Below are 23,988 nucleotides of genomic sequence, written 5' to 3'. Positions count from 1 at the left end.
ACACACACACACACACACACACACACACACACACACACACACACACATTTTTATAATATTACCATTATTTTTCCTCTGAAGTTACAAAAAATGAGAGGAAACAGTATAGTAAATAAAGAACTGGCTTTATATTCAGGAAGATCTGAGCTCAAGTGTATTGCATTTTATACATAGTTATACAATTATGGACAAGTTACTAAACTACTTATTGCTCCAGTAAGCAAGTGAACAGGACTCTTATTACAAACCAGTTGTTTGCTTGAATTGATGGATTAAGTTTGATTACCAGGATTTCCCCACTGCAATGAAATTCCACACCCCTCTCCAAAAAAGCAGCAAATGCTACTGGATCTCCTTTCAATTTTGACTGTGTTCATCTGGAAAGGGGCACTAAAAAATGACTGGGAAATAGAAACCTCCCAATCAAGTCAAATGCTACAGTCACAGCTAATTCCACTTAAAGTGACCTGGTATTAAAGGAAATAAGGCAAGAAATTAAGACTTGAAATTCACAATCTGATTCTAAGTCATTCTAAAGGAATTTACCTTGAACATTTCTCATTTCAGATTTTAAATCCAAAGCTACTTTAAAAGAAAACTGTACTTTTCACCCTATTAAATGAAGTTTATCTAAAAGGGACATTTCTAACATGATTACTAAAAAGGAAGGGGAAAGGCTCTACAACACGACCATAGGTACAAATGATTCTAGGGTCTCTGCATGTCAAAAACCAGATGTGGCTAAGTACTGGCTTGGCAAAATAAATAAATAAATGAATGAATAAATGAATGAATGAATAACTGAATGAATAAAATCTACCACCATCCCAAAACAAAGTTGTATAATGAGGGTTCTGAGAAAATTAAGACTTTGCTTGTAATTTATATGCAGAAGATATACAGAACAAACAGACCAGCTTACTACTGCTGATGTTTACGTTATGTTCCTTTATGGCTTAATAGCAGCAATTAGCTCTAACCTCTGGTTAGAGTCTTTTTCTGCCAGTGAGAAGTTGATTCTGAAGTCAGGACTTGGCTTATTGATAAATTTTAGATTATATACTAAAGTTCTAAGTTGACTCCATTTTAGAAAGGATATTTTCTAATTTAAAAGACTGACTTCTTTGCCATGACACATCATAACAAAAATCCAGTAATACCTTTGGCAATTTGGTACAAATGTTAATTTTTATACACAAGAATAATTTTTGAGTAAAAACTATATCAATACAACTAAAATGTTTATATAACAATTAAAGACAGTTGCTAAACTAATTTTATAAACTTTAAGTATCTTATTATATTCAAATATAAAATTTAAAAACAAACTAATAATAATGGGTAATTGCCAAAAAATTAAAAATTTCAACAGAAAATTCAAACATCTGTAAATCTCTCATGAAATGCTTTATTGAAATCCAAAATAATAATACGCAAAATCTTACCTGTAAGGCCTCCTGTTTATTATAGAATTCATTATTATCAGGTGGTTTGATGAGGTAGCAATGGTTACAACACTTTTTGAGCTCCATCATTATATTCAAAAAGCCTGAGGTACTGCCCTTTGAACCTTTGCTAAGGGCTTTGTAATTCCTGGTTAAAATCCATCTAAAACAAAAATCATAGATGTAGCATGTTCACTAGAAAACAAACATACATTTGTGAAATCTTAAGGAATTCATAGCACAACCTAGCTTACTACAGTAGAATTCCTCAATGGTGCTATTTTATGTTTCTTTGTTTTCATTCTGGATTTATGCTTTCATCGATATACAGAGCTCTTGTGGAAAATCTCTCTGCTTAAGTAGACATCGAATTATATTCCCCAAAACACCACTGACCCCATTAAAAGATGTTAAGCCTAAAAAGTCAGTTAATTTTCTACCCTAAGTTCTAAAGGAGTTTCAATACACTGAACAAGTAATCATTTTAACACTCTACAGACCAGCCAAATTGGCCTTAATGTTGTTCCTCATCTAAGACATTTCAACTAACTTTCTCTCTGTTTTTGCATAGGCTATCCCCATTCCTGGAACACACTGCCTCTTCACCTCTACACCACAGTTTCCTTCAAATGTCATGCCCTATAACACTCCTCTCTTGATCCCCCTTTTTTTGCTCTTGACCCAGGAATTACTTTGTATACCTTTTGCATTTATTTTTCTATATATGTGTGGCTGTTCCCTGAAAGGACTTTCATTTTTGTCTCTGTATTCTCAGCACCAAGGAAAGTGCTTTGCAAATACTAAAATTTGGTAGATTTGTGTTCTCATTAATACTGAAATTCATTATTACAACTCATTCATGCCTGCCTACATAGATCTTGTCCATGTCTTCAGCTAAGTTAGCTATAGGAAGTCAAAGCCACTATGCTGAAGACATTCCTCAATTTCTCTGGATATAACAAGGATAATAGTGAAGCACATGGGCTGACAACTGTTAACCCTGGTCCTCATTATGTGAAAGAGCCATCTTCTCTATATAATTTAATTTTCCATAGAGACATCTTTTACTTCTGCTCTTTCAGGTTCTTCATTGGATATGTTTTGCAGCCTCCTCAGATGCCTCTCCACTGCCCTCTATGTGATACTCATTTTTACTTCTTCACTGGTAGAATGCCTGTACAAAAAACATAGGCCACCTTTGCTTTCATGGGAAGCCCGGGATGACTGAAGGAGCTTTGCAATTCTCTAAAGGTAATCCAACAAATTCTCCTTTTATTCAACTCTGGTATCAACTTGTTGTCAATCTATAATTTGTCTGAAAAATGTATACTAATATACCAGCTCTACCAAATAAAGGCTGCCAGCTGGAAAATAAGACATTCTCTATCCATAAGGATGGTCAGGTCAAACTCCTTTGAATGATTACAGATCTCTTCTAGGAAGCTCTGCAATACTGTGGGACTTGATAAAATCAATACAATGTCTCCCTCAAATAAGAGCAACTGGAGTCTCAACAAGAGACCTCCTAATTCACAAGGAATCCCTTATCAACTTGTACTCTGAGCTGGATCTCTTCCATCACAATGAACACATAGGTTACATGTACATTTTCCTTATCTTATGCCTAGCCTGATGTTTATAATAATAGGATTTTTTTCTGTTGTTATATCTTGAATCAAGGAATGTGGAATGATTTTGTTCTGGCACATAGTAGGTATTTAATTAGTGCTTGCTGAAACGAAATAAAAAACCTTACTGCTGAAAAACAAATTTAATTAAATTGTGATGTAAATGATAAATTCCTCCTAAAACTAGGTAAGGACCTCAAGAGATCACCTTATTCAACTGTTTACTTTGGAAAAAGTGAATGACTAAGCTAGAGGGCATGTAGTTATTAACGGTGCTATTTTAATCCCTACAATATGGATGTTAGTATATTTTGACCAGAACACAAAGTACATCAAGAGATTCAATAAGACTTGGAAAGGTAGGCTGGAGTCATATTGTATACGGCTTGAAATCCCAAGTTAAGAAGTCAAGATTGAATTTATGCTACCAATGGGAAACCACTGAAGGTTATAATAACTGGGGAGTAACATAGACTAAATCCAAAATATAGGGCAAATAAATTCTTCTTGAGGATCTCTGAGGATAACTGTTTCAAACATATCTTGCGGATACATTACTGATTGTTGTGATACTTGCTGTTCAAAAGGTCATCCCTTATGTCCAATAAACTCAGCACAAGAGAAAACTTTTTTACTAATCCATAACTATACATTATTGAGGCAGCTAGGTGGTGAAGTGGATAGAGAACTGGGCTTGAGTTCATATCTAGCCTCAAAACCCTACTAGCTGTGTGATCCTGGGCAAAAAGATCCTGTGTGATCTTTGCCTCAGTTCCTCATCTGTAAAACGGCAAACAATTCTAGTATTTTTCCACAAAAACCCCAAATGGGGACATGAAGAGTTGGAGATAACTAAAATGACTGACCCGCAGCAATACACTGCTTAAACAATTCAAGAATCAAACTGGTTTTTACATACAAAAAAGTTGAGAATGTGTTGTGGGTGATGTAACTTACTTATAATATTGCTTCTGCAACGCACTCATTTCCATTCTTAAAATCTGCTCAACTTTGGCAGGCAGAGATTTTTCTACATCTTTCTTAACTCGGCGTAACAGAAAAGGCTCAAGTTCCTTGTGCAGACTTGCATACCCATATTCTCTCCCTTTGCCATGTTCCTCTTCAAAATCTTCCCAGGAAGAAAATCTTAAAAACATGATTAGACTCATTATTGAAGGAAATAAAAACTTTGGTTTAAAGTAAATCATTAAAAATATAGTTTTTACAAAAGTAATAGACATAAATGAATGTAATAACATATCTCAAACTTTGAATTCCATACTACTCCAGAAAAATCCTCCCACCCCAAAGAAATCCAATACAGAATACCTTGTGAGTCAAGGTGAATTTAAATCATTAATTAATTTCAGAAAGTCTTTAAAAAAAAAAAAAACAAGAAATATATCTGAACGTTGCATTCACTGTAAAAGCTTTAAAAGTGTTTTCATTATTTTCAGACTTTAGTCAGTGTTTAATCACTAAATTAAAACATTTCCCTTTACATGTTTCTTACAGAAATAAGTTCTGGGGCCTTACCATTAAGTACTACAATTAAGTGTAAACCTTCTTCCCTTTCATATTGCACATAGAAAAAAAAATTTTAACACCCAGAATGAAATCTCATTCTCATAGTTGGCTTACTTTTCTGGCATGATGAAGTGGAGCAAAGACCAGAGCTCTTTGAGGGAATTTTGTAGAGGGGTTCCGGTAATAAGAAGACGATGATTGGATTTAAAGTCTATTAAGGTCTTATATAAAAGGGAGTCGTCATTCTTTAATCGATGAGCTTCATCTACACCTATGAATGCCCAATTCAGGCCACCAAGGAATGCCTTAAATATGAAATTACATATTTCAGTTAGAAGGTATCACTTAAACTTTTAAATGCAAAATAGAAATTTAATTTAATTTTCCTAACTACTTTCCCAGAATTTACAACTAAGGCAGAATAACATGATTATGAATAAGTGTAAAGTTAATTAAATATTAACTACACCAGACATTTTCTACAGACGAGTGAACACAGGATCTTCTTAGATCAATGACTGGAAGGGATCTTAGAGGCCATGTAGGCTAATACTCTCCTTTTCCATGAGGAAAACTGAGAATCAGGTAAGTTAAGTGATTTGTCTGAAATAGCACAGGTAGTAATAGCAGGCAGCGAAACCAGGATTCTAATCAGCGTCCTCTGAGTCCAGAACCTATGTTATTTTCACTGTAGCATGCTGATTCCTTGGGCAAGTTATATTTCTACTAGTAGGTACTAACTTAGTGGGTATAAGCTAGGGAATATGATCCAGGGTCTATATTCAGGGGTACATCAGACTATGCTGTTTTTCTATCCCTTTTCTTATCTGTGTAGTTATTGAGGATTTTAGGAATATTTATTCTCAAACTTTTCCCCAACCACGAATAACCACCACCACCACCACCACAACTAGCATTTTTATAGCACTTTAAGGTTTCTAAAGCACTTTACATATATCATCTGTTTCATCTGATCCTCACAACAAATCTATGAGACAGGTGCTATTATTATCTCAGTTCTACAGAAAATGAGAGCATGAAATAAAATCTCCATTAGATGACTTGCCTAGGGTCATACCATTAGTGTTGAAGGTGGTATTTGAATTCAGGTCTTCCTCACTTGGAGTCAGGCATTCTATCCACTATGCCACCTAAGTGCTTTTAATTTTTTCACCTTATCTTTACTGGTGGTATTGTTGTCATAATGAGGTTTTTCCTTTTCTTTTGAGGGGAGGGGTAAACAACAAAGAGTGCTTTTTAATATTCCTGTACTCTCACTGTCTCTCAGCACTGTTAATAATGAAAAGAGATAGATGGCAAAATATGTAGAATGAAAGGATTGAACTGGAAAAGAAGTAATTTCAAATCCTGCCTTAGATACGTAATAATTGTGTGTCCCTGGGAAAGTTGGCTAATACCTATGAGCTTCAGTTTCATCATCTATAAAATAAAGTTCAATTTGATGGCCTTTAAGGTCTCTTCTAGGTCTAAATCTCTGACTTTATAAATGCTGTAAATGAAGAAATTTCAGCTTCCTTTACTGGGGTCCTAACAATATTCATCAATCTTGAGTTTCACCTCTGGCTCATTCTCTGTTTGAGATTATAAGTCAACACAGAAATGGACTAGAGACAGACAACAGAAAAAAAAAAGAATAAAGCAAAGTAGTAGTGGCAGGCTATGATTTATTCTCTTATGTTCTTATTTTACCTGAGTACAGGTTTACCACTAGAAGGACCAGAAATGAATAATGCCTTGAAAGACCAAGTTATGTCAACTGATACAGTGCATTAAAAAAAAATGCATAAGTCAAAGAAAACAGATAATACAACGAAAATTTTTGTTTCAAAGTTGTTTTTTTTTTTTTTTTGGTCATTTGACATACTTGGTCCTTGGTAGTTAGGCTATATTAGTTCTTCTCTGCTAAGTACTCAAATCCACTAGCCCATTCTTCTCCCAAGCTAATCAGCAGTTATTTAATCAAGCTGAAGACATGGTAACACTAAGAAGAGGGTTTTTTAAAGTGTCTTTTTTGTTTGTAAAGATCTGTGATTTCATCAAGATGGGGAACTTATGCTGCAGAAACTCAATGCAAATCAGCAAGTCATGAGTAATTAAAATCTTAAAATGTTATCACTGACACTAAGAAGTTCAAATGACTTGCACATCACCACAAAGCAAGTAGGTATCACTTAAACCAGGTTTTCCTGATTGTAAAGCCCTATATCAATTATGCCACTTGTCAAAAATAACACTAACAATAATAATTATAAACTCAAGAGTATATTGCTGACAAAAACTCTATGAGGTAGGTAGTGAACATTTTATCCCCATTTCACAGATGAGAATACTGACACTTGAAGACACACTGACTTACTCATAAACTCAAAATTAGTAAAAGTGGCAGTCAAGATTAGAACTAGATCTTTTGCAAAGTCCTGCAATCTCTCCATTGGAACATAATTTCACACCTAGAAGGTAGTCTAGAAAGCATGTAAGTCCATATCTTCTCATTTTATATCATCATTTTATAGCTAAAGATATTAAAGTATTCAATTTTTTTCTTGAGGTATTTAAATTATACTGACATAGTAAAAACTAAAGTAGCAAAAAACAAAAAAATTAAAGTAGCCATCAACAAATTTTATGAGTTTACAAATACATTGTACCATGGACATCACAAGAAATAATGTTAATAGAAATGGTTCCTAATGTCTAGCCAACATATATGACCTTATAAAATATAAACAACATATCCAGAAAAGACCTATTTAATTACCAGTCATTACATACCTTGTCTTTCAGTAAAATTTCATAAGTTGTCAAAAGAATATTAAATTTTAACCGTTTGGTTTGCAGATGCATCCATTCATGTGTTCTTATCTACCAATCAAACAAACCAGAAAATGGTCTCAAACAAAATATACTAAATAGCAACAAATTTTGAAAATTACTCATTTCTAATGAGATATATGCCTTATTATAGTTACGCTGAAACAACTTACCATATTTCTGCTGTTAATATCCCCTAAATAGACTACAGCATTCATCTGGGGAGCCCATGTCTGAATCTCTCTTTGCCAGGAAGTGAGTGTGGAAAGTGGTACTACTAACAAGAAAGGCCCATATAATTGGTGTTCGTGGAAAAGATAGTTAAGAAATGAGATCGTCTGTATTGTTTTTCCAAGGCCCATTTCATCAGCAAGTATACAGCTATTTCCTCTACAAAATACAAGAAAAGAAGTGTTTTCCCATATATCAAACACTTATTTAACAAACATTTATTCAGTACCCATTATATACAAGACACTGTGATAAGTGCTGAAAGCAATACAAAAATATCATGGTCCCTTCCAAGAGCTCCCTGTAGACAAGAAAGGAAGACAAAGACAAAAACACTGAATGATGAACCAGAAATGACAAAGAAAGAGGAAAATAGGAGAAAAGAAGAAAAAGGGAAAAGAGAGGGATAAAGGAGAGAAAGTGTTCTTTATCATTTCTCATCCTGCATGCCAAATGATTGAGATTTTTACCATAAAAGAGCCTACATCTGATTTAGAACACTTAGTAGCCTTCTTTTCAAGGATGAACTCTACAAAGGAAAGCATTCTTTTGATCATAAGAGAAAGTATAGGCATGAAAACTGCCTATACTTATTAAATAAAAGTAAAAAAAAAGACTTCTCCCATCAAGTAATCATTACTAAAACAGAAGGATCAGAAAAGATTAATTAACTTATCCGGCTTTCAGGGTTATGTTTCAGAGACAAGTGGCAGCAGAATAACAAGATGGTAGAAGAAATGAGTATGTTATACTGAGAGAAGAAATAGATAAGGAATCATGGGTTCTGAGCCATTGCTTCTAAACAATTAATCAGATTCTTATAAAATTGCAGCCAAGTTATTCAAGGAAAACTAAAAGTGACATACTAGACCAAAGACAGTAAGATATCTATTTGAGTTATACGTATGTAAAGTTTGCTTTTTAAAATGGAGAAATAAGTTTGCAATAGTTAATAGAGAGCTAGACTCTGAGCAAGAGAGATGCGGCTCAAGTCCTGCCCATATATACAGTGTCTATGGGACCCTCACTCAACATTTCATCTTTTCAAGGCTCTAGGTGACTGACTCTCTTAATCTCGTAAGGCTCTAGGTGACTCTCTAAGACATTAAGTTGCAGAACAGCTGCTGATCTGCAGTTGTATGGTTTCCTCATTAGAGTTCACAATTCTAATGAAATTGGAGGCTCAGCCCAAAAAAATACTTATAATGGATTAAATTTACTATTGGTGCACTGGAATAGCAACATTCTTCTTAATCATCAATATGCCCAAATTGGTCTCCCACCTTATAAACTCTAAGTGATCCTGATCTCCTCATCTTCATAGCTCACTGAATTAGACATAAGGAAGTTAGCTAACCCATATCTGACAGCTGATTAAACTAAGATCCAGGTAGGTTAAGGGGCTTGCCCAAGATCAAGCAGGTAAAGAGAGCCATGAACTAGATTGAGGTCCTTTGACTCCAAATATAGACTCTTCACTTCAACACTCTGATATCAAAAAGTTCCTTAAACTGTCTGAATGGGAAGAGAGGGGAGTCTGACAGCTAACTTTGTAAAAAGCAATGGTAAATTTACATGAGTATAATCATGGCAAACCAAAATATGTACCACTGTCAAAAAAAAAAAAAAAAATAAGGTCGAAATATATTGCTCCAGATCAGTGCTCTCCAAAGTCCAAAGTTGAGTGCACGGGGGGGGGGGTAGAGAACAAAAAAGTCCATAAAGAGACAACCAAACAAGCATTTATTAAGAGCTTACAATGTGCCAGGCAATGCACTACGGACAAAAAGAAAGGCAAAAACCATTACTGCCTTTAAGGAGTTTCCATTCTAACAGAGGAGTTATCACCTATATAACAATGCAAGAAAAGACAGAATAATAACAATGCCTAACATTTATTCAGTGCTTTAAGATTTGTACAGTGCTTTACATATATTATCTCATTTGATACATCGATAGAGTAAATGGAGGGTAACCTCCGAGGGGAAAGCACTAGATGCTTATGGTAAAAGGACTCAAGCAGGAGGTGAGATTTCAGCTGTATTTTAAGGTAGCCAAAAATTCTAAGAAGCAGAGATTAAGAAGAAAAGTTTCCAGACTTGAGGGTGAGAGTGGGGCAGGAAACAACCTGTGCAAAGGCACCAAGATGTGACAAACAACAAGTAGGCCTACTGTGGCTGAATCATAGAGAGTATGGAAAGGAATAAAGTGTAAGAAGACTGGAAAGGTAGGAAGGGAAAGGTTTATGAAGAGCATTAAATGCCCAAAAGAGAAATTTATATTTGATCTTGGGTAGACAGGGAGCCACTGTAGTTCACTGATTAAGGGGATTGGAGGGACACATGATTAGACTTGCACTTTTGGAAAACTACTTTGGTATGATTGGGGTGGGAAGATACTTTTAGTAAAGAAGTGCAATTAAAAAACAGTTGCATAAATCCAGGCAAGAAGTTGAGGATGACACTAAGGTTGCAAACATCTATGGATGGTGGTACCCTTGACTGTAGTAAGGAGATTTGAAAGATGGGACAGTTTCAATGGATATAGTGAGTTTGAGACAACTATGAGACACTGAGTTTGAGAAATCCAAAAGGTAGCTGGGTGATGTGGAACTAAGAGTTCAAGAGAAACTAAGGCTGGATATATGGATCTGGGAATCATCTAAAACAGGAGTTCTCAAACTTTTTGGTCTTAGGACTCCCTTTGCACTCTTAAAAATTATTAAGGACCCCAAAGAGCTTTTGTTTATGTGGGTTATTATCTACTAACATTACCATATAAAAATTAAAACTGATAAGTTTTAAATGTATTTTAAATAATATAATATAACAAATAACATCTAAAAATTCAAAATGACTATATTTTCCAAAACAAAAAAAAATTTTTTTTAGTTTGTAAAGTGGAGGAACAAGTAATCAAGTTGAGTAGATTGAGGAACTGGGATGCTAGGATGCATGAGGGAATATCAACTCATATGCTTTAGTCATCCCATAGGTAAGGTGAACTTGAGGTGTAGAGAGAGTCTGAAGGTTCATTAATATGGCAATGGAACACTTGTGAGTAATGATAAGATCTATTATAGTATTATTTCTGTGTGTACTTGAGGAGGTGGGGAAGGACAGGTCATGGCAATGCAGGAAGAAACTATGAGAACCTCTATTTATATTTATTTTTTAACCCAAAAACAAATTAAGCTGCACTAATATTTAATATGCATGTGTCCTAGGAAGTATTCAGAGGGAAGGAGTGGAAATTCTACAACGTGGAGGAGATGATAGAGGCACTTTTTACGTGTTCATTTGCTTTCATTGTATTATAACATATTAAGTTTACATGAATCTGCTTTAAGTGGATTTATGGATTACACTTTCTAACACTAACTAAATAAACTCTTTTAAAAATTATTAAGGCATAAAGTGGCCTAAAAGTTTTCTACAATGAAAGCACAGATTGAATGCGACTACAAATGAAATGAGAAAATGGTAGAGCTGAAACTCTTTACTTATTTTTAGTATGAACTCTTTGTGTGCCATATTACAAAGTAAAAATGATGACAGATCTAACGAGTCAGCCAAAAAAAGTGAAATTATCAAGATTATTTGAAATATAAACATTTGAGTACATGCTACCCTCACTAGAAATACTGATTTTTTTGTTATACCAAAAAGTACTTTTGTACCATTTTTAAATAACTGAAAATATGGCTTGCTTCATCTTTTTAGTCATACTTTTAATTGTCCGTTTTTTTCTGAATTACACTGAATATATCAGTACAATAGGCCATGTATATCATTTATGAAGAAACAAATATACATATGATAGAGGAGTGCTCAAAAATATTTTACTGGTCAGGTAAGTGATCAAAAAAGTTTGGAAACCACTATTCTAGCTTAACTCTGCTCTATATAACCTGTAGTATAAGAAAATAAGTTTTCATTTACGTGCTATAACATTTTAACTTTAAAAAATTCTGAGCATAAAGGGCTATAGAAGGAAATCCTTAATTTGATTTAATGAAAAACAATTTTTTGATTAGCATAAGCACATAAACATATAAAACATACAAAACTGAAGTATTTTCATAGTTCCTTTAAATAACTATTAGTCAATTTTGAAAAAAGCAAATGACTATCAGAAGGAAAAATGGGAAAAGAAAGATATGGCTGAATTCAAGCATGAGGGTAAGAATTAGGTAAGAAAGACAATGGCAACTGAAGAATAGTAAAAAGGGTAAGTGTTGGAGGACTGGTGTAGAAAACTCATAATGGATCAGGGTTGAAGATGTGGTAACTAGATGATAATCAGTTACCTGTTAAAGAGAGAAAAAGCAGAGAAGACTTTAGAAAAAGTAGGGAAGATACAGAGCACCTTGAATTGGGCTGTAAATTGGTGGTGCTATTAGTGGAATTGAGAGAAGAAATAGAGATAAGTATGAAAAGGGTCCCAGGAAAGTAGAGACCCAAAGAGGCAAAGTCCAGTTCAAAGGAATATCCTCTACCTCCAAGTCTATTGCCACTTAAAATTACCTGAAAAATAATTGCTGAAAAGTAATTTCTAAAGGACAGAGCAGGGACATTATGGGGCAATATCTGAGATAATATTTGTAAAGAGCTTAGCACAGTGCCTGGCACATAAAAGGCACTTAATAAATGCTTGTTCCCTTTCTACAATCTGTCCCTTTCCAATAATGGCTTACAGTTATTCCACTGTTCATTGTTAAAAGTAAATCTTTGGAAATCATATTTATATCTGTTCTAAATTCAAAATGTCCTCTATGAATCTGAAAAAGAATATTCTTAGCATACTCACTTGCACCAAGAATGAGCAAGCCAATTTAGACCATTCAACTGATAATCTCTTAATTCTAAACCTTCTGGTCCTCCAATATAGGATGGTTGCTTCTTCAGCGCAACAAACCTTGGCCTTTGTTTTAGTACCTTGGGAGAAATAAGGATTACAGAACTACCAAACATAAGAATCAATACTTAGTTACATTGATAATAATCTTGGATATCACCATAAATTTCCAAACTACCCTATTAACGTCAGTCATCACAGACAAAACTTTAATGATTCCATGACTGCAAAAAATAGTTGATAATACCATTGAAAAAGACTTTATTTAGTCCAAGGTAGAATAGGTAATAGAAAGGTAGAATAATAGAGTGCATTGTCTTTCTTGACAAATACCACAACTGTTAATGAAACATTTGAAGTTCCCCTTGATATTTATCACACATTAAGCAGCTAAAAATCACAAGCAATGGCAATGCCAAGTTCAACTCAATATATATGAACTGTCACTGACCTGATTAAAAACAAAACAAAACAAAACAAGACAAAAATAGCAAGAAAAGTTTGAAAGTAAAGTCATTGCCACTGAAATCTTGGCTTTTCTATCTAACTTGCCAGTTAAGAATTATAATTATCATTTGATTACACTTTCAATAAGAACCGAAATTAAGCTCTCAGTCCTATAGGACAATAAAGAAAACAATAATATGTGGGACAATAAAGTATTGAACAGAAAGGACAATAAAGAAACAAATAAAATAAAATAAATTGCCAATATATACACTCCATGAAGAAATTCTTGTCTTGCATAAGATTTTTTTACTGTCTCCCTCATCAATTTTTTCACTCAACTTTTTGTTCCCTCTTTTCTCATAGCAAATAACCCATTATTTTGTAAGTCAATACCCTTTTATTTATGATATCAATCAAGAACATACATTTATATTTTGAACCTGATTTAAGAAAACTTATTTAGCTTATAATATGTTTAGTTTTCATATATATTTCCACATCATTTCTTTACCCTTTAAAACAGGTCTCATTTTTTGAGGTATGGCATATGTTCAGTTAAATGGCATTTTTATTTCTTATAACAACTTTGCCATCAGTTTTGTCTGCCATTCCTGAATGGTCCAACTTTCTCCAACCACACACTCATCACATCTAACTCTACTCATTTGTTCTACCTAATTTCCCCAACTGTAAGACCCCTTATTCGCATTAGCAACCTGCAGAACTATCAAGCCACAAATATACCCAAGTTGCATATCTAAAACCTGGGCTAATCAACCAACAAAACCTTTTTATTACTGTTTCCAGGTTTTGGGCCTCAGAAATGTAATTATAATTATTACTTAAGTATATTAGAAAATTTCAATTATACTTACTTTGCAATCTTTAAAAGGAGTGGTTTTGGATTGATTCCTGCTGAAATATTCATCAATGCGTGGCTGAAACTTTTTGGAAATAAGAGCCCCATCTTCCCAGCTACACTCTGAATATGGGAGGCCCTGCCATTTGCAATAATAATCAGGATACCCAGCTGCTGATTTTTGATTGGAATGAGCTGTAAAATATAGACACTATGTTAGTTTTTATATTTATGTTTCCTCTTAGCAGAACCATAAATCAAAAAATAGAATTATTTATGGAGATGACAACTTCTCATTGAAAATTAGCAAAGCATAAAGAGGAGACATGTAAATGTAATGAAAATAATATGATTACTGACCGATTATTCTCTCTACTATTTGATACTGCTTATGTAGATCATCTGTAAGTTCTTGCTGACAATTATAATACTCCACATCTTCTGGAGAAGCATTTTTCAACCTAAGAAACAAACAATATTTCACATTTCATTTGGCAGTTTAATAATTTTTCTTCTTAGTGAATTCTTAAGACATGCTATATTAGCAATAAGAAATGGTATAGAAAAAAAAGCTGGGAAGAGCAGCAAGACTAAACAAAGTATAAACAGGTTCATGAAGGAAGCAATACAATTTTCAAGGCTTTCTCAAAATATCAAAAAGGGGAGGATACTGAAAGCATGACAAAAATGTGAAAATTTATAATTTTTCTTAAAAAGGAACCTTGGCAAAGATGGCAGAGTAAAAAAAAGGACTTAGCCAAGCTCTCCCAACATTCCCCTAGAAACAACTTTAAAATAATGCCTTAAATTGAATTCTAGAGTGGCAGTGCAAGCAAAAGATCTGAGTGAGACATCCTTCTAGACCAAGACAACATAGGAAGCTGGAAAGAGAGCTCTGTGAAACAGAAGAGGAGGTTGGCCTGGAGCCCATGTGAATGAAATAACCAGTGGTGGGACTGGGTGGTAGTGACAGAAGCAACAGCAGCTTTGGGAGATCTCAAGCCAGAGATGGTAAGGAAGCCTGGCAACTGGTCAGAGAGATTACAGGGTGCCTCGGTGCTAGAGGTGAATGCAGGACAAAATACTGTTTGGCAAACCCAATGCCAATACCCTCTTCTGGGTCATAATAGTTCAAGGGGAGTGAAGAGCACTTTCAGCCAAGAGGGTGTGGGTACCCTGAGGGGCAACTGTGTGGCAACTTTATTGTTTCTATCCACTGCTAAGACATAGGTCAAAGGTGAAAAGGAGTAGAGATCCTGAGGGCCAATCAAACTTCTAGTACCAAGGGAGGTGGGTCCTGAGGAGCAGTTATCAATTGCCATCCTAAGTAATCAAGACACTTTCCTGGATAAGGACCAGAGTGCAGACCAATAGGGCAGTAACCACACCTCTCCCCAGATTACACTACTTTGGAAGCAAGGAAAACTTGGAAACCCCTGAAGTTATCACTGAAAATTATAGCGTGGAAAAAGCCTAAAGCTTAAGAAGGAGTCTCTCCCTGCCCTTCCATACCTGAAACAAAGTACAGCATTAGCATAAAGTTGCAAATCAAGAAATAGTGGATTAAAAATAAGCAAACAACAAAAAAAGAACCTGACCATAAAGAGTTATTATGGTGACAGGGAAGATCAACTCAGAAGACAATAAAGTCAAAAGAGCTATGAGCAAAGAAGCTTCTGAGAGGAAAAACAAAACTGAATAAGCCAAAAAAGAAGATACGAAGACACACACACACACACACACACACACACACACTTCAAAATCAGAAAAGAGTGATAGAGGAAAAATTAGGTAAAGAAATGAAAGCAAAGGAAGAAAATTAAGAGAAACTGGAGAGATGATAAAAAGGAGGGCACATAAAAGAAGGCAATGGTCAAAAGCAAAGCAGACGTTAGAGGAGGGACTGGATAAAAAGAGAGAGAATGATAAAAAGAAGAAAATTAGATGAGGGAAATGCAGTTAGTAATCAAAACCATGAATGTGAATAGGAAGAATTTACCCATAAAATGGAAACAGACTGCAGAACAGATTGGAAAGAAAAATCCAACAATATTTTATTATTATTATTATTATTATTATTATTATTATTATTTTGTTTTTTGGTGAGGTAATCGGGGTTAAGTGACTTGCCCAGGGTCACACAGCTAGTAAGTGTCAAGTGTCTGAGGCTGGATTTGAACTCAGGTCCTTCTGACTCCAATGCTGGAGCTCTACCCACTGCGCCACCTAGCTGCCCCAATATTTTGTTTATAAGAAACACACAAAAAGACACAAAATCTATTATGTTTCAGCTGAAGTAAAAAAAAAAATAGGGATATAGCAATAACGATCTCAGATAAAGTAAAAGCAGGAATAGATTTAGTTAAAAGAAATAAATAGGCAAACTACATCTTACTAAAAGAAACTAAGACAATGAAGTAATATCAATACTAAACATATATGCACCAAATGGCATAGAATCCAGATTCTCAGAAGAAAAATTAAATGAATTACAAGAGGAAACAGATAGTGAAACTATACTAGTAGAGGACCTCAATTTTTCCCTTTCAGACATAGATAAATCTAAAATAAAATAAATAAGAAAGAAGTCAAGGAGATGAATAGAATCTTAGAAAAGGCAGATACGATAAACATCTAGAGAAAACTGAATATATCTTTTTCTCAGCTGTACATGGCACCTTCACAAAAAATTGACTTTGTATTAGGGCATAAAAACCTTACAACTAAATGCAGAAAAGAAATATTGAATGCATCTTTTTCAGATCATAATATAATAAAATTAAATTCAATACAAGGTTGTGGAAACAGATCAAAAATAACTGGAAACTAAATAATCTAATCCTAAGGTATGAGTAGAAAAAAACAACATATCATAAAAACAAGCAATAATTTAATCAAAGAGAATGACAGTAAGACAACATTCCAAAATTTTTGGGATGCAAAGCAGTACTTAGGAGAAAATTTATATCTCTAAATGCAGACATCAATAAAAGAAAGAAAGAGCAGATCAATGAACTGGCCATGTAATTAAAAAGAACTGGAAAAAGAACAAAATAAAAATACCCAATTAAACACTAAAATGGAAATCCTGTAAATCAAATTAAAAATTAATAAAAGTAAAAAAAACAACAAATTTTGAACTAATAAAGAAAACAGGAGCTAGTTTTTGTTAAAAAAAATAGACAAACCATTGCTGAATTTGATTAAAAAAAAAGAAAGAAAATCAAATTACCAGTATCAAAAATGAAAAGAGTAAATGCATCTCCAATGAAGATGAAACTAAAGCAATTACTAGGAGTGCTTTTGCCCAATTATATGTCAGCTAAACTGACAATCTATGTGAAATGTATGGGTATTTACAAAAATATAAACTGCCCAGATTAAAAGAAGAGGAAACAGAAGATTTAAATAACATTATCTTAGAAAAAGAAATTGAACAAGCCATCAATGAACTCCCTAAAAAAAAAAAATCCCAATACCATATAAATTACTCTAAAAAATAGCTAAAGAAGGAGTCCTACAAAATTCTTTTATATAGCTTTGGGACCAAAATCAGGGAGAGCAAAAACAGGGAAAGAAAATTATAGGCCAATTTCCTTAGCGAAAATCAGTGCAAAAAATTTAAATAAAATACTAGCAATGGAGATTACAGCAACATACCACAAAGATCATACACTATGACCAGGTGGGATTTATACCAGGAATGCAATGCTGCTTCAATATTAGGAAAACTATCTGCATAAATAACCACATGAAAAAACAAAACCATCAAAAATCATATGATTATCTCAATAGATGCAGAAAAAGCTTTTGACAAAATACATTCATACTTATTAAAAACACTAGAAAGCATAAGAAAAAACAGGGCTTTCCTTAAAATGTTAAGTAGTATCCATCTAAAACCATCAGCAAGCATTATCTGTAATGCAGATAAGCTGAAAATAAGATCAGGAATGAAGTTTATTTCAAAAAAGAATTTTAAGGAATTAGAATGGGCCACGAGGAAACAAAACTCACTATTTGCAGATGCTATGATGGTATAATTAGAGAACCCTAAAGAATAAACTAAAAAAACTAGTTGAAATAATTAACAGTTTCAACAAAGTTGCAGGTTATAAATTAAACTCTGATAAATTAGCATTTCTATATATTATCAACAAAGTCCAGCAAGAAGATATTGAAGGAGAAATTACATTTACAATTACTGCAAACAACATAAAGTACTTGGAAGTCTGCCTGCCAAGCCAAACATAGGAACTACATGAACACAATTACAAAATACTTATCACTCAAATAAAGATAGATCTAAACAACTAAAGAAATATTGATCATGGGTAGGCTAAGCTAAGATAATAAAAATGGCAATTCTACCTAAATTAGTTTACTTATAATTCAGTGCCATACCAATCAAATTACCCAAAAATTATTTTATAGAGCTAGAAAAAAATAACAAAATTCACCTGGAAGAACAAAAGGTCAAGAATATCAAGGAAATCAATGAAAAAAAAAAAAAACCCAAAGAAAAAAAAACAACCAAACCTGAAGGAAGGTGGCTTAGCAGTATCAGATCTCAAACTGTATTACAAAGCAACAATCATTCAAAACAATGTGGAACTGGCTAAGAAATAGTGACAGATCAGTGGAATAGGTACACAATTCACAGCAGTAAATGACCACAGTAATCTAGTGTTTGACAAACCCAAAGATCCAAGATTTGGGGACAAAAAAATCATTATTTGACAAAAACTGCTGGGAAAACTAGAAAGCAGTTAGGCAGAAAGTAAATACAGATCAACATCTCATACCATATACTAAAGTAAGGTAAAAATGGTATGTGATTTAGACATCAAAGGTGTATCTAAGCAAATTAGGGGAGCATGAAATATTTTGTCAGATTTATATATAAGGGAAGAATTGAGAACCAAATAAGAAATAGAGAGCATTACAAGACATAAAAATGGGTAATTTTGATTACATCAAATTAAAAACGTTTTGCACACACAAAGCCAATGCAACCATGAGTATAAGGAAAGCAGGAAACTGGGGGGGGGGGGATTTTACAGCAAGACCTCATTTTTCAAATATATAAAGAACTGAGTACATTATTCCCCTAATGATAAATGATCAAAGGATATGAATAGGCAGTTTTCAGAAGAAGAAATCAAAGTTACCTATAAGTCATATTAAAAATGCTCTAAATCACTACTAATTAAAGAAATGCCCATTAAAGCAAGTCTGAAGTACTACCAAATACATAACAGATTGGCTAATATGATAGAAAAGGAAAATGACAAATGTTCAAAGGGATGTAGAAAAATTGGGACACCAATGCACTGTTGTGCATTGTGAAGTGTGATCTAATCATTCTGGAGAGCAATGTGGAACTATGCCAAAAGTACTATATAACTGTGCATACCCTTTGACCCAGCAATAATACTAATAGGTCTGTACCCCAAAGAGATCAAAGGAAAAAAAAAGTACCTGTATGTACAAAAATATTTACAACAGCTTTTTTTATAGTGGCAAAGAATTAAAAATTGAGGGGATGTCCATCAATTAAGGAATGGCTGAATAAGTTGTGGTATATGATTGTGACCGAATACTATTGTGCTACAAGAAATGATGAGCAAGATACTTTCAGAAAAACTTGGGAAGACTTACAGGAATTGATACAAAACAAAATGAGCAGAACCAGGAGAATATTGTATATAGTAACTGTAATATTGCTGAAAGATCAACTGTGAATGAATTAGTTATTTTTGGCAATACAATGATCCAAGACAATTCTGAAGTAATCAAGATGAAAAATACTATCTCACATTCAGAGAAAGAACTGATGGAGTCTGAATGCATATTCAAGAATACTTTTTAAACTTTTTTTTACAATTTTCAGTTTTTGGGTTTTTTTTGCCTCTGTTTTCTTTTGCTACATGGTTAATATGGAAATGTTTTGCATGACTGCACATTTCAATTTGTACAAATAGCATGCCTTCTCAAGAAAGAGAGGAGAAGGAAGATAATTTGGAACTCAAATTAAAAAAAAAATTTGTTTACATGCAATTGAAAGTAAAAATTAAATGTAAGAAGAAAGTGAAAAGCAAGCAAGCATAGGAATCAATAGAGTCTTCATTAAAATGATAAATAATATTTATCTAAAACCATCAGCAAGCATTATCTGTAACAGGGATTAAGTTTGAAGCCTTCCATTAAAATCAGGAATGAAGCAAAGATGTCCATTATCACCACTATCATTCAATACTGAACTAGAAATGCTACCTATAGCAATAAGACAAGAAACTGAAGGAATAAAAATAGGCAAAGAGGAAACAAAACTATCACTCTTTGGAGATATACTTTGATGAGATACCAGAGTACCTAAGAGAATCAACTAAAAACTAGTTGAAACAACAATTTCAGCAAAGTTGCAAGATATAAAATAAACCCACATAAATCATCACCATTTCTATATTCTATCAACAAAACCTATCAGGAAGAGATAGAGAAATTCCATTCAAAATAATTGTAGACAACAAAAAATACTTGAGAGTCTAACTGCCAAGACAAACCCAGGGATTACATGAACACAATTATAAAACACTTTTCAGACAAATAAAGACAGATCTAAACAATTTGAGAAATATCAATTGCTCATGGATTGATCAAGATAATACAGAAATGACAACTGTACCTAAGTTAATTTACTTATTATTCAGTGCCATACTATCAAAATACCAAAGAATTATTTCATAGAGCCAGAAAAAATAGTAACAAAACTCATCTGGAAAAACAAAAGTTCAAGAATATTATGGGAATCAATGAAAAAAAATGTTAAGGATGGTGGTCTAGAAGTTTCAGATTTCAAACTATATTACAAAGTGGTAATCATCAAAACAATCTGGTGTTCACTAAGAAATAGAATCGTGGATCAGTGGAATAGATTAGGCATGCGATGCACCGTAATGAAATGACCATAGAAAACTAGTGTTTGATAAACTCAAAATCCAAGATTTTAGGATCAGAACTCAAAAAAAAAAATGACAAAAACTGCTGGGAAAACTGAAAAGCAGTTTGGCAGAAACTAGGCTTAGACCAACCATCTCACACCATACCAATATAAGGTCAAAACAGATAAATGCTTTAGACATAAAGGATGATAGCATAAATAAATTAGGGGACCATAGCAAAATGTACCTGTCATATCTATGGATAAGGAAAGAGTCTTTGTCTAACAAGAAAGAAGGAATTACATGAAGTTTCCTTTTTGATTTTGAAGATACTTTTGATTACATGAAGTTATGTAATGCACAAACAAAACCAACGCAGCCAAGATTAGAAGGCAAGCAGGAAACTGGGAAAAAAATTTTCTCAGCAAATTTCTCTGATAATGATTTCATCTCTCAAATATATAAAGAACTGAGTGAAATTTATAAAAATAAGAGCCATTCTCCAGTTGATGAACATTAAAAGGATATGAACAAGCAGTTTTTAGACAAAGAACTCAAAGCTATCTACAGTCACATGAAAAAATGCTCTAAATCACTACTGATTAGAGAAATGCAAATTAGAACAACTTTGAGGTACCACCTCATACCTATCAAATTGGTTAATATGACAGAAAAGGAAAATGACAAATGTTGGAGATGTGGGAAAACTGGGACACTAATGCACTGTTGGTGGAGTTGTGAACTGATCCAACCATTCTGGACAGCAATTTGGAACTATGCCAAAAAGGCCATCAAACTGCATACATTTTGATCCAGCAATATCACTACTAAGTATATATCTCAAAGAAATCAAATAAAAGGGGAAATTACCTATTTGTACAAAAAAACATTTATAGCAGCTCTTTTTGTTGAGGCAAAGAATCGGAAATTGAAGGGATGCTCATCAATTGGGGAACGGCTGAATAAGCTGGTATATGATTGTAATGAAATACTACTGTCCTATAGGAAATGATGTGGGGGGAAGGTTTCAGAAAAACCTGGGGAGACTTACATGAACTGATGCAAAGTGAAGTCAGAAGAACCAGGAGAACATTGTACTCAGCAACAGCAATATTATAAGGATCATCAACTGTGAAAGACTTTTCCAAAGAACCCATGATAAAAAATGCTCTCCTTCATCCTGAGAAAACTGATGAACTCTTGAATGCAGATAGAAGCATACTTTTAAAAAAATTTTCTTTATTTTGCAACTTGGTTGATGTGGAAATGTGTTCTGCATGACCTCATGTATAATTAAAATCAAATTGCTTGCCTTTTCAAGGAGCAGGGTTGGGTGGGAGAGATGAAGAGCATATGGAACTCAAAATTTTAAAAATAACTGTTAAAAATATGTTTACATGTAACTGGGAAATATTTAACAAAAAAAAATTAAAAATAAAAAGGAGGGGGCAGCTAGGTGGCGCAGTGGATAGAGCACAGGCCCTGGATTCAGGAGGAACTGAGTTCAAAGCCGGCCTCAGACACATAACACCTACTAGCTGTGTGACCCTGGGTAAGTCACTTAATCTCACTGCCTAACCAAAAAAATAAAAAATAAAAAATAAATAAATAAATAAAAAGGAGCCTCAAAAATAACAGTAACTACCAATATAAAAGCTTCCTTTATCACTTCTGTAATTTTTTATGAGAATCTACAAATGCATCAAGGACATTTGATAGGTGAGAAAAATAAATATTTTGCAAAAAAAATTTCTTTAGCTACTTTACCTTTACATTCATATAACTAAAATGACAGGTACAGAAAGATTTCACTGTACTTGACTGGCCTACTAAAAAAAATTATGAATATAGCAAAATGCCAACTGAAAGGGTTCTTATTCAATAAGATATCTACAAGATCCCTTGAAAAATCTAACTACTAAGTATTTTCCTTGGCTACCCTATAATCTTTAACATCAAGGAAAGCATAAAGTAGAAAGGTATGTGCTCGTGAAATCTATTTGCCACTGTTATGGATGACATCCAGAACAAAGAGAAATTCACTTTAGGTGGAAAGGTCCTCCAGGTGTACTTGTTTGTTAATTTCTTCGTGCTGATCCTATCACTCCTGGAAATACTGCAGAGCCTTTTAAAAGATGTTATTAGAGTTAGCCTAAAAACCCATACAGGAAAAAAAAAAATCACTCAAATTTTAAAAATGCTAATAATCCAGATGAGGATATGCAGTTGGATAGTCCACCAAAAGATCTCTCTCACTAGGACACAGAACTTTGATGACATGCAAATGAACAACATGCTGGATGCAGAATTAAAAAAAAAAAAAAAGGTGGGGGCAGGGAGGAAACAAGTTGAACTTGTTATCGAGGAAAATTCAGTTCTTTTAGTGACCTTAAGACTGTCTCTGAAATAAAGGTTCATTCTTATAACACCAAACATGCCTATATGTCCTAGAATAAGAATTTACCAAGTTCATTACAGGGCAGTGGAAAGGACCATGAGAGAAATGGGGAGTTACATACATATTCTAAGCAAGTAGGGCAAGTAGTATAAAGGACATCGTCAAAAGAATGTACAAATGGACAAAGAAATGAGGCAGTAATACAATGAAAATTAGGGCTAACCAATGGATAGACCAGTATTCATGTAATGTCAAGAGATAATGATGAAGGCCCAGCACCGTTGTTGGGCCCTTTATGGGAGATTTATGGAAAGACATAAACCAGAACTGCAGAAGATGAGCAGGAACGGAGAGCATTGCAATCTGCATGACTAGAAGGAGTACCCACATCTATTAGATCACAGATTCCATGAACTATTAAAGAAACTAAACAAATCTCACAGCCCTGTGAGTTGAACCAAAATGTGAAAAATAGAAGCAATTATAATTATTGTTGTTGTTGTTCAGCTGTGTCCAGCTCTTTGTGCCCCCATTTGGTACTTTACTTGGCAAAGATACTCAATTGGTTTGCCATTTCCTTTTCTAGCTCATTTTACAGATGAGAAAACTGAAGTAAACAGGGTTAAGTGACTTGCCCACTGTCACACAGCAAGTAAGTGTCAGTACAGATTTGAACTCAGAAAGATGAATCTTCCTGACTTCAGGCCCAGCACTTTACCCACTGTACCACCTAGCTGCAATTACAATTCATTCATTTAGAAATCACAAATTTGAAATTTCTGATAATTCAAATATACTATATAATTTCTAAGTAAAA

The 23,988-nt window shown here is 33.8% G+C and overlaps 1 protein-coding gene across 4 annotated transcripts in view; it reads right to left on the bottom strand.

The window, feature by feature from the left end:
- The window catches only part of LOC114034228 (chromodomain-helicase-DNA-binding protein 1), a 118,445-nt gene that overhangs the window by 49,841 nt on the left and 44,616 nt on the right, over nucleotides 1-23,988 (bottom strand). For all 4 annotated transcript variants that reach the window (XM_027849827.1, XM_027849828.1, XM_027849829.1 and 1 more), the window contains exons 9-16: nucleotides 14,190-14,290; nucleotides 13,846-14,024; nucleotides 12,473-12,600; nucleotides 7,606-7,822; nucleotides 7,394-7,483; nucleotides 4,715-4,905; nucleotides 4,031-4,219; nucleotides 1,446-1,608 (exon numbers count right to left, since the gene is read on the bottom strand). In XM_027849827.1, the coding sequence (XP_027705628.1) occupies nucleotides 1,446-1,608; nucleotides 4,031-4,219; nucleotides 4,715-4,905; nucleotides 7,394-7,483; nucleotides 7,606-7,822; nucleotides 12,473-12,600; nucleotides 13,846-14,024; nucleotides 14,190-14,290 (1,258 nt within the window). The remainder of the gene's footprint in view (nucleotides 1-1,445; nucleotides 1,609-4,030; nucleotides 4,220-4,714; nucleotides 4,906-7,393; nucleotides 7,484-7,605; nucleotides 7,823-12,472; nucleotides 12,601-13,845; nucleotides 14,025-14,189; nucleotides 14,291-23,988) is intronic.

The sequence above is a fragment of the Vombatus ursinus genome, unplaced genomic scaffold (genome assembly GCF_900497805.2).
Source record: "Vombatus ursinus unplaced genomic scaffold, bare-nosed wombat genome assembly UNPS02008614.1, whole genome shotgun sequence".
NCBI classification, from domain to species: domain Eukaryota; kingdom Metazoa; phylum Chordata; class Mammalia; order Diprotodontia; family Vombatidae; genus Vombatus; species Vombatus ursinus.
This window is presented reverse-complemented; position numbering and strand designations above follow the sequence as displayed.